At 37.8% G+C, this 15,689-nt stretch overlaps 1 protein-coding gene across 1 annotated transcript; it reads left to right on the top strand.

The window, feature by feature from the left end:
• Window positions 1-1,972: 1,972 nt before the first annotated feature.
• On the top strand, window positions 1,973-9,350 carry LOC116725201 (uncharacterized). The gene is made up of 5 exons (XM_032571104.1): window positions 1,973-2,260; window positions 3,430-3,747; window positions 4,942-5,094; window positions 6,912-6,958; window positions 7,056-9,350. The coding sequence occupies exons 1-5, from the start codon at window positions 2,191-2,193 to the stop codon at window positions 7,221-7,223; spliced, it is 756 nt and encodes a 251-aa protein (XP_032426995.1). The 5' UTR covers window positions 1,973-2,190; the 3' UTR covers window positions 7,224-9,350.
• The last annotated feature ends 6,339 nt before the right edge of the window (window positions 9,351-15,689 follow it).

The raw sequence follows: 15,689 nt of genomic DNA, 5'->3' as shown, positions 1-15,689 counted from the left end.
CCTCTTCTTCGGTACAGGGATGATGGTGGAAGACTTGAGGCACTCAGGAACCATGGCGAGCTGCAGGGACAGATTGAAAATGTCCAGAAACACTCCTGCCAGCTGGTCGGCGCAGGTTTTCAGCGTCTGGCCTGACACCTTGTCCGGTCCTGGAGCTTTGTGGGTGTTGATCCTCCTCAGGGTGGACGTCACCTGATGCTTCTGTAAGACGAGGGGCTGGTGCTGCTCTTCCAGTTGGGGTAGATGTGCGGCTTCTCTGCTGCCCGCCGTGTCAAAGCGGGCAAAGAAACTGTTTAAGGTGTCAGGCAGGGTGGGGTCGCGGCTGGTCAGCTGAGTGCTGTGTTTGTAGTCCGTCATGGTTCTAATGCCTCTCGCCTCTCCACATGCTTCGGGGGTTGTTGTTGATGAAATGTTCCTCAATCTGCTGTTTGTACTGGAGCTTGGCCTGCTTAATACCTTTTTTCAGTTCCGACCGGGCCCTGCTATAAGCCAACCTGTCTCCAGACCTGTAGGCAGCATCCCGGGCTTTCAGCAGGGCCCGTACTGTGCTGTCCAGCCATGGTTTCTGGTTTGGAAACACTTTTATGGTCTTAACAGGGAGGACAGCGTCGGTGCAGAACTGAACATAGGACAGAACGGACGATGAGTATTCCTCCAAGTCTGCGCCGTCCCTGAACACACTCCAGTCTGTATGCTCAAAGCAGTCCTGAAGTGCAGAGGAGGCCTCCTCAGTCCAGACCTGAACTATTCTGGTGGTCGGCTTAGTTCTGCAGGCCAGAGGCTTGTAGACAGGAATCAGCTCCACTGAGATGTGGTCAGACATGCCCAGATGTGGAGCTGCTACAGCCTTGTAGGCTCCGGGGATATTGCAGTAGACCTGGTCCAAAATGTTATTGTCTCTGGTGGGAAAGTTTATGGATTTGTGGAATTTGGGAAACACAGCCTTCAGTTCCACGTGATTGAAGTCCCCCGCCACAATCACGGCCGCCTCCGGGTTGGAGTTCATCTGCACGCTGATCAGGCAGTACAGCTCCTCTAATGCTAGCTTAGCATTAGCCCTCGGTGGTATGTAGACGGCCACGATCACAATGGACGAGAGTTCTCTCACCAACTTGAAGGGTCTGCATTTCACCGCCAGATATTCCAAGTCAGGAGAGCAGAATGTTCCGACAGAGTGTGTGGCTGTACACCAGGCATTGTGTACATACAATGCCAAACCTCCGCCTCTGCCCTTACCCGAAGCTGCAGTCCGATCCGCCCGGAACAGAGCGCGCCCCGTTATCTCCACCGCTGCGTCCGGGATGTTATCCTCCAGCCAGGTCTCTGTGACAACAGTCACACAGCTGTCCATCCGGCGAGAAGTAATCCGGAGTCGCATCTCGTTGATTTTGTTGACGAGGGACCTGGCATTGGCGAGGAAGAGGCTGGGGAGGGCCGGTTTATGAGGGCTAGCTTGTAGCCTAGCACGCACGCCGGCTCTCTTACCCCTCTTTTGTTTGCGCTGCCTCCTCCGTCGCCTTGGCAGCATGGGGGGAATGATCATAGTCCCAGGTGTTCGTAGCAGCTCTGGAGGAATAAAGTCCAGCTTGGTGGGTGTGTGAAGTCCAAACTGTGTTCCTATGTCCCACAGTTCTAATCTGCTGTAAGTTGTAACGGCTTCCAGTAGTGTGTTGAGCGAAGACATCAATAAAAACAGGCTAAAAAAAACGAAAACACGGGAGCTCCGAGCCGCAGCGTCTACACGCGCCGCCATCTTGTTCAATATGAAGCTTTGTTTTGTAAATTTATGAATAGGATTCTGATTAAAGGACTATTTTAAAATGACCATATATAAAAAAAAACCTTTTATGTGACAGTTTTAAGTGGTTCTCTTCTGAAACCTGAAAGAAGTATTTGTTCCTCCTGAATTCACATCATGCGCGTGACATCCTGCTCCACACAGTCTACACCACATGTCCATGAAGCTCTTTGAAGTCTTCGAAACAGGAGGCGCTTCTGATGCAGTAGGCTGATATACGTCGGTGTTTGTGCAAGTTCCTGCCTACTGCTTCCTCCCTGTAGAGGAGGAAAAAACTACTACTACTTGACAAGAAAAGCTAAGGTTGGACGATAACAACGACAGTCAAAGTATCTGTAGGACCAAAAATTGGAAGGGCCATCACGGCAGGCCTGAAAGCAGAACGCGTTATCATGGTTGAAAACGGCTTCGCAAAGCCTCTTGGGTTAGTTTTAATCGTCACAGCTCACATGGTTTTCTATGGTAAGATGTTTTATTCATAACTAGTGCTGGTTGACTTTTGGTTTTCTAAGTTTTTAGGATTTTTCTCAAAAGATTAACAACTTAATTCACGTATTTGATATTTTGCTCCTGTTTATGTATTTAACAGTGTGTGTGAAGGAGGGATTTGTTGACATTTTAGTATTTTTGCTCTCTATTAAGTCAACACAGTGATTCTTTAAGTGCAACAGGTTTATTCCTCATTGTAGTTCTTGAGGGAAGTGTTCACAATTTGGTTGTGGCATCTACTGCGGTTTTTCACCTCTGAAAATAGACTTAAAAGTGGGACATTGTGACTGTCACATACCTGAAAAGCTATACTGGATAATTTTTGGGGGAAAATAATTACATTACTGTCTTCAATCTTAAATATTTACACACTCAGGCATTGTTAGCGAACTCAGTTGACAGAAATACAAGTCAAATACCAATACAAGCCTCTCAAAAGGAGAACTACAAGATATTTAATTATGCCTTGAGTTTACATGTGAATTGGCATTATATAAATGAGCTGAACTGATATGAATTAATTATTTTTCTTGATTTTTAAAGATAAATAAATTTGAGGCTCATGCTTCAAAAACATCTTTTAAAGGAGGGTTTTGACATATTTCTCATAACAAATTATATATATATATATATATATATAATGTGTTGATATATACAATGTTTGTTGTTTTTCATTTATCTTTAATTCCCCATGTCAAATATTTATGACAAAAACAAATGGCGAGCTATTAAAGCTAGCATACCATCAGTTTTTTTTTGTTTTAAAATGTAATATAGAAATGAATATAGAAAAATATGAAGAGTTGTACAGTTAAAACATGTAGAGTTTTAACCACCATGTCACAGTCTTGGTGTAATTTTAAAATGCAAAAGTTATTTTGTCTTACTTGACTTCATAGATAATAGATATATGTTTCTAACTATGAGATCAATTTGATTGATTAGATCCCATCAGTGTCAACAAAATTTATAAATATTAATTATTCAAAGAAGAATAAAACACAGTGACTATTTACAATAAAAAGGCCACCACTTTGAATCCATACCAAAGTATAAGTAATCATTCCAATACTTCTTACATTGTTTTGCTGTATATGTGTTCATGATACTTCATAAGTGTCTGTTGTAATTACTGTTTACAGACCCCAGCCATGCAGATGTCATTGGGACCGTCGGCCAAAACATCTCACTTCACTTCAAATTTAACACTACCATCACAGATAAGAGTCGCATTGCTGTCTATAGATGTTTAGAAAAGCAAAATAAAATCTCTGAATATCCAAACTACAAAAATGAATTTAAAATTTACCCTGAAGATTCTTCCATACAATTTCACATCACCAATCTGAGCCTAAACCACAGTGAAACTTACTGGGCCATTTTGATCATGGATTTATCAAAAATACATAGCAAAAATGAAGTGAAGCTGATTGTTCAAGAGGAGTACCTAACCACCACAGGTAAGATCCCACTTCTTACACTTACACTAAAATATACTACTGTACATAAGTCATTATCTTTAACAACTATTTCATACAAATGGATGCAGTCCAATGTTTAATATCATTAGAATATCTTTAGTCTGTGAGTCTAGTTGTTCATTTCACTCTTTCCACTCCATATTTATTTCCCCTGCGTTACTTCAACAATATGCTGACTCAAACCTCCGACCAATGGGTGCACAATTAATCTGTGTATGACTGGGGCATAACGTTGGTAATTATGGCTCGTTTTTGCATGTTGGCTGTCCCTGACGAAAACTAATTTTTAATAAGTCTTTAAATGTCATTATATAATCTTACACTGCCATATTAAGTAAATTCCAACCTTTCCACTGAGTAAATGCATTCACTGACAAAAACTATGACTGAAAATAAAATCTATATTGAGAAATAATAGTTTTATCTTGTAGTTTTTTAAGGGAATTATTATGTAAAATTAGCTATTTTGAGCTTTACATCATAATGTACAACATAATATGTATGTATGTAACCTTTATTTATTAACTGAGATTAAAAATCTCTCTTTCAAAAGAGATCTGGCCCAGACTGGTAGCAACAAACATTTACAAATCAAAACTACTTATATCAAAACCCAATTAAAATACAATATTGATAATAAAGGAAGAAAAAAAGACAAAAATCAAACACAGTCATTAAAGTAAAATTAGGACTAAAATACAACTAAACTGAACAGCTTTCTGATCACCTGGGGAATAAATATGGTGTGACACAAAGGTCCATTTCCTTGAGGCACTCTTCAAAAAGCATTTTTGTCCAATAAATATGTAAAGTTTGCCAGTCACCACTCAGACTTTTGAAATAATAAATCAGTTTCAAGCTAAACTGGAATTCAAACAAAGATTACCAGTTAAAACCTAGTGGTTTACAAAAAGGCAGAATATATTCAAACCAATTAATTTGGGTAAAGGAAACAGACCTTAATGCTAACAGGTTTAAGACTAATGAAACAGAACATTTAGCAATATTAGTCTGCACGTCAAATGTTGTCACAAAGCAAAGTTTCAATTCAGATCAAGGGCGTCTTTTCTAGAATCATTACTTGGTGTTTTCTGTTAAAAATAGCCCGGTAATGAAAAACTTCTCTTTCATAGTAGATGAGTAAATATTTTCGTATTCTTTTAACTCCCACAGTTCCTCCAGAGACGAGCACCTTTACCAAAACAACTAACAATGGAAGTTCCAGTTTCTTTTCCTCTCAGATTGTCACAGTTATTGTGGTTTCTCCATTTCTTCTGCTAGCTGCATTGCTTCCATTCTTGGTTATCTGTCTTCCAAAACCAAAAGGTGAGTTGAAAAAGCTTTGCTTTATTTGCTTAATTTTTAAATGTGATTTATTTTTCCATATATCTAAAAATATGAGCTGTTTTCTTGTCCAGAATTGGGGATGGATGTTTTTAATTAAATATGTAGCATCTGGATCCCAGTTTATATCTCAAAGTTTGACTGTGTATGATGACCGTTTCTAAGTCAGTGTGTTCAACGTCTAGTGTATAGACATCTGCAGATTACTGGAATGTGTATATATATGACTTTTTTTTTTCAACCAAATACACATACGAGATGGCAATGTTTATTTGGTGGAAAAAATGTGCAATTGTGTGGTTAGATGCTGAAAATGCAAACCAGATTGCAGTTTCACATCCTCTTAATGCATGCGATGATTCATATTTTTCAAAGAGGAATTCTGCCTCGATGCATGCAAATTTATTGGTAGCTACTATCGCAGAGAGAGGGGTGGAAATAATAAAAAAAAAAACAAAAAAAAAACACCAGAACCTTGAGTGTGCTGTCATTTCAAAGGCAAACCCTTTTGACCTACTTTGAATCAGTGCAGTTTTGAAGTCTCTTGACCTCAGAAACCACTGATGAAGATCGTTTCTCCTCCATGCTCACAAATGCAAGAGTTTTGCTGACTTTGCACTCCTTTATCACAGCAAACTGGTTCAACTTTTGCTCAGGGCCATAAATTTTGTCTTTGTGTTTTTTAAAATTTGACTAAGAATGAAGTATCCTTCTGATTTCTCAATAATATGCTGCACTTGTGCATAAAACCAAACAAAAACATAATTTATCTAATTTAAAAAGTCAGGGAATTTAGTTTAGCCACTTTACTTTTATTAGTTCTTATTAAAAATATTTTTAAAAAATCATTTTTATGTCTTTTATGAACCGAAAAGCCTCCAGCCTCAATCCATTTCTTTTAAGCTCCCCTCAGTTTAGGACTGGATTTGACAAGCTTGCAGTTCTCCCATGCACACCCTCTCCTACCACTTTTTTCTTCCACTCAACTTTCCATTAATATGTTTGTTTACAGCACTATGTAAACGACCAATTTACATTAATGGATTTGAAGTCTTATTTTCCTTGTGGCGGGTGACATGATTGTCTGCAGTCTTCCCTCTGGTAGTCAGTGATGATATGACTATTTCAAAACATCTAAACACTAACGTTTCTAAAATTTGTTGTGCAATTTTCACATTTTCTGAGACAGTAAGTTTTGGGTCATTATCAGCAATTCAATCACGAAGATACAATCGTGTTAGCAAACCAACTAATTTATGCTAATAGCGTCATATGATTTTACGGTACACTGCAAAGTAAACACTTCACATGCTTTTATAAGCAGAGTCTTCTGAAAATGGGTTACTCATAAAGACTATCTTCATTCTCAAAAAAAACCAAACTAAACTTACCTAAAGAAATTAGTTATGTTTACAATTAATTAGCACCAGCTGGAAGGATAAGAATGTTTACACAATAGGCAATTGGAATATAGCTTATTCTCACCAAAGACTTATAACTTCAGTGCCATATTTAACCTTATTATTGGAGTAAAACACAAAAATAAAGGGTGTATTTTAACCCGTAGAAAACCCTGCCTTACTATAATAAGGCTCCAACACTTCCATAACAAAATCAGTTTGTCATATTGGTTTTGTTCTACCAGCTGAAAACCAGTTAAATGACAAATGTGTTTAATTATCCTATTGAACCCATTTAGTAATCTAAGCTAAACTTTTTATGTAATCAAGAGAAAATATTGTTCTTATAACATGAAACATTTTAGAATATGACATTTCCTTGTTGTGTCCATAATGCAGACCAAACACAAGAAGGACGTCAGAGATCCTCAACTCCTACAACACAGGTACACATATTTTTTAAACCTTTCAGAGCGCACTTGTCAAGTAAATGTTTCATAATTTCCCCGAAATTGCTAACTATATATCTGACTGTGTTTGCAGGAAACAGTTGAAGTGACAGTTAGTACGACTGACCAGTCACTGGTCTACAGCGTCCTGGACTTCCCAAAGAGACCCCCATCAGCTGTGGAGTTGGGCTCCAATGAGACAGAGTACGCCACAGTCAGCTACCTCCCAGAAAAGAAGCTGAGGCCCAACACCAATAAATGAACGAGTGTAAATCTTCAGCTCCTTTTCAGTTTCAGGAAAAGACTTTAATACCCCAGAATCTAATAATATATATTCTTGTATGTATGATAAATTGTGTTTTGACTGTCTTTACACATTTTACAATTTTAGTCCATGGAACCAATTTTTGTATGAAAGACAGCACTGTGTGTGTGGTGATCAGCACACAAATGTCAAGAGTTACTGTAACAAACCACAAATATCAACCTCACCCAACTATTTCCTCGAAGCGAATAGTTTTGTTTCTGGCGAAACTGGCAAAATTTGATCTTTACTTTATTGTTATGAGAAACTAGCGCAACTAGAAATATGCTTGAAATAATGTTAATGCATCAAAATGGTGTTCCTTGTATAACTGATGAAATATTGCCCACTCTATCTGGAAACAGACAAATTTGTTGGGAGCCGGAGCACAGAGTAAACAAACAAACGAACAAAAAAACACATTTATAAAATCAGCTGTTATTGCAGAAACATAACCTTGAAAAGATTAGAAACCTTGAAATGATAAACATTGAGAACAATCAATTTAGTATCTTTGTTCAATAGGAGGTTGGGATCCCAATTTAAGAAATTAATAGCACAATTGTTGACACCCCAATACTTTATACAGCAACCCCCTTTTACCAACAGGAGAGCATTCAGTATTCTCTTATAAAATTTCACAAAGTAAAAACATGCAGGGATAGGGACCTGTTTCTAGTTCTATAATGTTTCTAGTAAAAGAACTGCTTCAGCATTCTGGCAGAGTCCACCAGATATTTATTGATATCTTCTTGTACGGGAGTCCGGTGTGTTGGAGCAGGGATGCATTCAAACGTCGCAAGACAGTAGCACTAGCAAACTGCAGTTTATGACCTGTATTGTCTCTAGAGTTGGCAATTATTACTGAGTGTTTATAACGTCTTGCACTCTTGCTACATGTTCCAAGCTTCTGGAGGAAAAACAAGCATACAGCATCCCACATCATCCATCATGCTTCTCCTTGTATTCATTGGCAGTAAGCGCTCGGCTTGAAGTGGCTCAATCTTGGTAACATCTGACAGAATTCCAATTAAAGTTTCTGCTGCATTAGGCAAAAACATGTTTGTGTTTTGCAGATAAAGAATTAACATGTAGATAAAATCTTGTGGTTATATGGGCGATGTCTTTGCTGCAGCTCTGAAACAGTGAGCTCTGAAATAGCAGCTTTACTTCCATGGCATGTTCTCTTGTTGTTTGCATTTGTAAGCGTCACCAAAAGCTGGGCTTTTTGGTCGTGTCATAAGCATACCCCGAAAAATAAGAAGACATGGAGGAGAGGTTAAGTTTTATAAGAAAATCTATTTGAGTTTATTTACATTTATTTTCACACTGTTATTGGGATATACAATAATACAGTAATAATATTTCCTAGCATGGGATCCTTACTATCTTTAATAGATACAAAACTATAAATACTTTTGATTTTAAGACATCGTTAAGGATTTGTCAACATCCAATCTAAAAGTCAGTAATTAAATCCCTTTTTAATCATTGGTATTGCATTTTTTCACCGTTTTACTCATCACCTCAAGGGCTCTTGGGTAAAATGAAACCATTTTAAGAACACAATTCAAGTGTACAGAATCACAGATCAGCCTTGTCAGCTTTAAAAGTGTGAGTTTCCACTGCTCCTGTGTATCCACAGCAGTTTGTATGTATGCAGCCACAATCTGACACTATCTTACTGTCAATTTCCCCTAGGACGGTCTTGAAAGTTCTCTGATCCCTGGTGCTAATTTGCTTATCTCATTTTTGTGAATCGCTTTGTCAAATAGTGACTGCTGTTGTGGATGTGTGATGATACTTATGCGTTAGTGGAAAACAAGTAAATTTTTTCCTTGAATCCTGATTCAAGGTCAGGATTCAAGGTTATTTTTCAGAAGGGTTATTTTTCAGAAGGGGAAGTATGTGGTCTCAAAAACTGCAAATAATGCATTTGTTTTTTTTCTTCTTGATCATGGGAGATTATTTTTTCTCTTACGGCTACAATAAACTCAAATAGGACAGTGAGAATGTATTCCTAGATTTGTAAAGCTCAGTTTTTCAAACTGCCTTTAATAAAGCTGCTGTTTCCAATTATCTGAACCTAAGACTCTAAACGTGTGTATTTTTTGAAAATCAAATCTAGGCATTTGCAATTGTGTTGTCACGTTTTCAACCTGATTTGCTTTTCTGTGAAAAGCCCTCATGCTGCTGCCTGTGAGGCTGCAAACATGGCTCCAGGTGCAGATGCTTTTTCAGTTGTCAATCATCTGAAACTTTCAGTGTCAGTCAGACAGGCTGAAGTCAGACCTGTAAATGTGTCTTTGTTGATGTAATAGTAACATCATGAAGCTATAAGTGAAAAACACCTAAATGTTTTTTTATGTCAATGAGAAGAAAAAATATTTTCCAGTCTTCTTACATACTTCGCGTAAAGTTTGAAGTATGTTTTTTCTGTGTTTTAGTCAATATCTCTGCTGTACTTTAGCATCTAACATTTGGTGGGGGAGGTAGAAGAAAGTGAACTTGCTAGGCTAAACTTCTGCTTTGAGCTCCATATTATGTTTTGAACTTTGTAATGTTTCCTTTAAGCAGTTTTAAAAACAGTTTTTTGAGTACATACATTCAAACTCAGAAAACTGGATTGCTTTAAAGAGATAGCATTAATTTCTGAAGTGGACTCCTGACAAAAGCCCTGCACACTGATTAGCATCATTGGTGAAGATGTGTAAAAACACGTTGCAGACCTTTTTGCTACAGGAAAAGTAGGCTTATTTTTTCCTTTCTGATGGATAACTATGTTCTTGGATAGGATAACATTCAGATTGGGCATTTTTGTGACAAACAATCCAGCGGGCGATAAAATAAATGATTTTGAAGAGCACTACATAACCTCTCTCAAGTATGTTGTGTTGTGGAGCTGTTTTTCTTCCAAATTCCCTGAAATCTTGTATTTGCAAACTCTGTGAAATACCAGAACATTAAAAAAAATCTGGTAGCCTCTGCCAGAAAACTGAAAATAGATCATCACTGGATATTCTAGCAAGATCTAAATGATCTAAAACATGTGGCCAAATAATTGCCAAAATGGTTTTGCAAATAAGAATTAACAAAAATGTCAGTCTTTTGATGTCAAAAGATGCTACAGATATACCCCCCAAAATCTGTCTTAGATGAGTTGCAAAATACTTCAGGTATTTATTTGGTGAAATATTTTTTCAAAAGCAATATTTAATTTTCGTTTCACTTCATGTTGGTCTATAACATAAAACCATTTTAAATTATACTGGGATTAGGAGCCATAAAGTGAAAAAGTTTAAGTGGTTTGAACTATTTTGCAAGGCATTGTGCATGAAGCCACAAACAAAGCTGCTTCAGTTACTGCATGGAGGAGCACTCCATGCAGTAACTTCAGTTTTAAAGAAACAAAGCATAACAATTATTTGTTTATTCAGCAGTTTAGACAGAAAGATTTTACTGATAGTCAATTTTAGTGGCTGAACTGCTGCCCTTCCTCCACTTGGAAATAAAGACGCTTTGTTTTCTGTTTGTGTGCATGCTGGATGCTGCACTTTATACACCAACACAAACAAATGATGTGCCTGCACTTTGCGCAAACACAACGCCCACCTCTGTTATATATCAAGGTTTCTCATAAAAAAAAAGCCTGATCTCACTTCACCATAACTGAACTGTTGCATTTTCTCAGCCGAGCAGCATTCAAATCATGAATATGTGACACTTCCTCAGTCAAGCTGTTCATGTTGCTGTTTGTTTAAGTCGTAACTAAGATGATAGGATGTTAAAGTTTTTATTAATATATGGCATGTTTCTTTTGGGCTATAAATCTTAATACATTTTCCGTTTAGCTGGGGCTTTTAGTGTTTGCATGGAAAGATAATGTTTTCATCACACCAGAGAACCATCATGAAAACGCACATAAAAACATACCATCAATTGATTATAGTGCTTATGGTTTTGTGGCTGAGTAAGTTTTTTGACAAAGTTTTCATTTTATGGTTGAATTTTTACATACATGACATTAGTTTTGGTCACATTGCCATTAAACAGTGGCTGCCCTTCAACAAGCTATCGTTTGCTTGAACAAAAATATTTTGAACTACCCAATCAGAGGTTAATAAAGTCATGGGATTATCATCCGGAATTGACCAAATTATTTAAAAACAAAGTAAGGTCATTATACTTAAACTTCAAATTTAAAGACTGTAATACAAACTGCTCTCTCTTGTTACTCAGTCAGAAGGTAAAGATCATTTTAACTGATCCCTAACAGGAAGTGGTATGATTTAATCTCAGACAATAAAATTAAAAGGTCATGTATCTGTTTTGATAAAACATCTGGTTTTAACTGGCTTTGCAATATTTAAAATAAAAGCAAGTTGAAGAAGGCACCTTCTATAAGGTTAAACCCTTATGTGACACCAGAATTGTGCAATTTCCATGCAGTAAATTTGCAAAGGGGACGGACACTTGTCAGGATCCTGCTCTGCTTCTCCTAGTCTTGTTGGCTGTACCGTAGTCAATTGCTTCCACCTATATTATCAGTGCCTATAATGTATTGTCTTTCGTCAACCAGTCTCACAGCCTTTGTGTGGGTTTCATGCCCACCTCCCTGGTTGTGTATGTGACCTGCTTTCTGCCACTTGGCCACTCTTTGAGTTTCTCTTCCTCTGGCTCAAAACCTAGCTTTATACCTAAGGTCTGACTACTGTCTCATGGATTTTGGATCTGTCCTGCCCACTCTGCTTTCTTTGTTACTGAACTGAATCATTTACCTGATCACTAAGCACTGACTTATGGTCAAAGCTTGTATTCCCCTTACCTATGGTGAGATTTTACAATGCATTAGTGTGTATAAATGCACACTCCCAGATCCTGAAGTTTTTGCATTCCATCACATAATCATTCCTGGTTCCAGGAGCATATAGAGGTTTTCCCTGTACATGCTCCTGTGGGTGAAAAAAGTCCCCAGTAAATAGATACCACATCAAGATCCGAATCTCTGAAGAAGTTGTCCAGGGAAACCATCTTGTAAATCAGCACAATCAGCATTTATTGTTTATGCAATTCTTCTCGTTCATTCTCATCAATCTATTTTCTTCACAGAGTCTGTTCAGAAAGCTGACCCAAGGATGCTGTTGCTGTCCAGTTTTCACATTCTTATTGCTGGAAATAAAATCCACTCAACCTTTCCTGGATTATTGTTTCATTATGGGTCCAAGTCATATAGAAATCCCTGCATAACACATGTTAGTTTGTCATTTTAAATCTTAAAGATATCATGATTGAGCAGTTGCTCAATCATAATATTCATGCCATCAGGTCCTAGTGGCAAGGAGAACATTTTGGACTCTTCATAAGGGAAAAAAATTTAAAGCAGTTTATTTCCAGTTTCCAGTTTCCAGTTTCACCACTAGGACATATGCTAAGGTTTTGAGAACCTGAAAACAGCCGTCATTGATTTTCAAAATATTTCTGGTCCTGCTGCACACATAAAACGATATGAACACTAAAAATGAGATGTGAACACAGATCTGCATATGTTAGAACCCTAACAGGCAATGAGTTTCCATTAGTATCAGACATCATCCACAGGATTTCCCTTAGTGGACTGTTGAAATCAAATCATTTATTTGTGTTTAGACCATATGAATCTGGTCAAAACATAAACTTACTGTTTCTCTTCCCTCTGGATGTGAAATTGACAAAGATCCTGTTTGCAATAGGATCCGTGTCCTGAAAGTGCAAAAAGTTACGAGTCTAACAATGGAGAGGTTTCAAAACTCAATTGGGGAAATCACTCATTCGCTCCACATAACTCAAAATATTTTATACACCTATATGTTTCCTCCTCAGAGCGTGTTCTCATGAACTGAAACTATGACTGACTGATGACTCTGGCTGCACAAACCCTGCATCTGGAGTGTTTCTTTGTTTCCAGCCAAACTGGAGCGTTGATCTTTTTGACTACATTTTTGCTGTGCACAGATGATTTAAACCGCAATGCAATTAAACTTCTTCATGAAACTGAAAGGGAAGAAAGTTCACTGGGTTATAAAAAATACCTCCTCTACTAGTGTTTTCCATATTTCTTCTTGCAATATTTATTTGCAAACTTATTTTATTGGCACTATATGGGAAAAGAGAGACGGCATTCTATAAACTGTCTTGTTTCTTATTCTAAGTTTTTCTTTTTTTGTTTTGTTACTTGCTTAGAATTTGGAGATTTATTTTTGACAGGTTCACTTCATGGTGTTGTTCAGCTTTGTGATGGGAAGTTATCAGCAAAAAAGGAAAAATTATAACACTTCCCTAAAAAGAAACCTTCATTTCCACTTTGCAAACTTTCCTTTGATTCCTTCAAGGAATCTATTAACAGAAAAAAGATATATAAAAATATTACTGATCTTTTGGTATCCTTCTACTGAGAAATTTCAGTGCAATTACTCAATAAAAAATAGAAAACTGCAAAAATCAGAATTAGTTATGTCTATGTTTAAGCACTTTTTGGCTTCATTCTAATGATGAATGAAAAAACAACTTTTTAAATGTCTCAGTATTTCCTGGGTACATTTCCCCATTCATATCTGATAACGTGTAGAGCCAATTATATAGTGAATAATATTATCAGATTATGGTCTGGTCTTGCTCAGTGATGAAGTCATTGCCTGTTCGGGCCCTAAGCAGTAAAGCAGAACCCATATATGGAGGCCTTAGTCCTCGACGAGGCTATCTCAGATACGAGTGCTGGCCTGATGATCTTTGCTGTTTGTCTTCCTCCTCTCTTACAGCTCACTTTCCTGTCTAACCACTCTCAAATAAAGCCCGCCAGACCCAATAAAACCTTTAAAGAAAAGAGTAGCACTTATCCAAGCGAATAATATTTGCAAGCATAAAGAACGGAGCATAAGAATAAATGAAGAAACGAAATACAAGGGATAAAATATATATGGGAAAATCTTTAAAGCAATACTAATGAACTGCATGTGCCAAGATCTGTTGAACAATAACAAATGGTCACAAACATGAATGACACTCCAAAAGTCAAACATCTAGATGTACATTTACACATAAATAATTTGCCTCCTATGTAATTGTGTTTCTGGTTCCTTTAAGAGCTTTTTAGACTCATTTTCCACCCATTGTCTCTTCCTCCTGTGTGTTGTGTGCATTACTTCTTATCAGACAGAATAAGAAAATGTAGACAATCTGTCTGCATTTTTAAGTGAGAGTGTGTCCAGAGAGGTATCTGCTATTTTTGTTAATGTGCTCAATTCCACAATAAATGGGATCTGCAAAATAACTTCTCTTGGATTTATGTGGGCTGCACAGTGGTGCAGTTGGTAGCACTGTTGCCTTGCAGCAAGAAGGTCCTAGGTTTGATTCCCTGCCTGGTGTCTTTCTGCACGTAGTTTGCATGTTCTCCCTGTGCATGCGTGGGTTCTCTCCGGGTACTCCGGCTTCCTCCCACAGTCCAAAAACAAGACTGTCAGGTTAATTGGTCTCTCTAAATTCTCCCTAGGTGTGAGTGTATGTGTGCATGGTTGTCTGTCCCGTCTGTCTCTGTGTTGCCCTGTGACGGACTGGCGACCTGTCCGGGGTGTATCCCGCCTCTCAACCGGAACGTTAACTGGAGATAGGCACCAGTACCCCTCCCGATCCCACTAGGGACAAGGATGTTAGAAAATGTGTACAGTTTCAAACACTTCTTTATTTAAGCATGCTTCAGAACAAAATCTGTTATGGATTTTGAAAGTAAGACCTATAGTTTCAACTGTATTACCTGTCCAGATGTCCTGACCACTGATTCTTGTCCAGAATCAGTGTTTAAGGAACGACCAATTACATACTGTGCCAATTATTTATAGTTCATAGCTGTAGCTCATAGTTCATAGCTAAAAGCTATGAACCACCTGATTAAATGGTAACATATTAGATTAAGCTGTTAAATGTGTTATTTTATTGGGTTTGAACAGGATTTTCTGTTTTATTGTAGAAGAAGAAGAATTACTTTATTTATCCCAGCAGGGAAATTATTTCGCAGTTACAGCAAGAATTTTTTTTATACACAGATTAACACACACACAACAGGAGCTGCGTCTGCAGGCAGCCAGCTGAGCCAGCACCATTTTTGAAGGAGGACATGCGACAAAGGTCGCCGGGACCAGGAGTCGAACCCACGACGTCCGCGGGTCTAAGGCCTCCAAATGTGGGGCGTGCTAACTGCACCACCACAGCACACCTGCAGCATGTAACCACAGCACGCCTGCAGCATGTAACATTCAGCTATGATTTACTTGTCTTTATTACCACCTCGATTCTAATTGATTCTACACTCAGTCATAACCCTCATCATGAATATGTTTTCTTGCCAAAATTACCATTATTGTCTTCTCTTGTCATATCAAGCAATAACAATAA

Source organism: Xiphophorus hellerii, chromosome 9 (assembly GCF_003331165.1).
Source record: "Xiphophorus hellerii strain 12219 chromosome 9, Xiphophorus_hellerii-4.1, whole genome shotgun sequence".
In the NCBI taxonomy this organism is placed as follows: domain Eukaryota; kingdom Metazoa; phylum Chordata; class Actinopteri; order Cyprinodontiformes; family Poeciliidae; genus Xiphophorus; species Xiphophorus hellerii.
The sequence above is the reverse complement of the archived record's forward strand: the minus strand, read 5'-3'. Positions and strand labels throughout refer to the sequence as shown.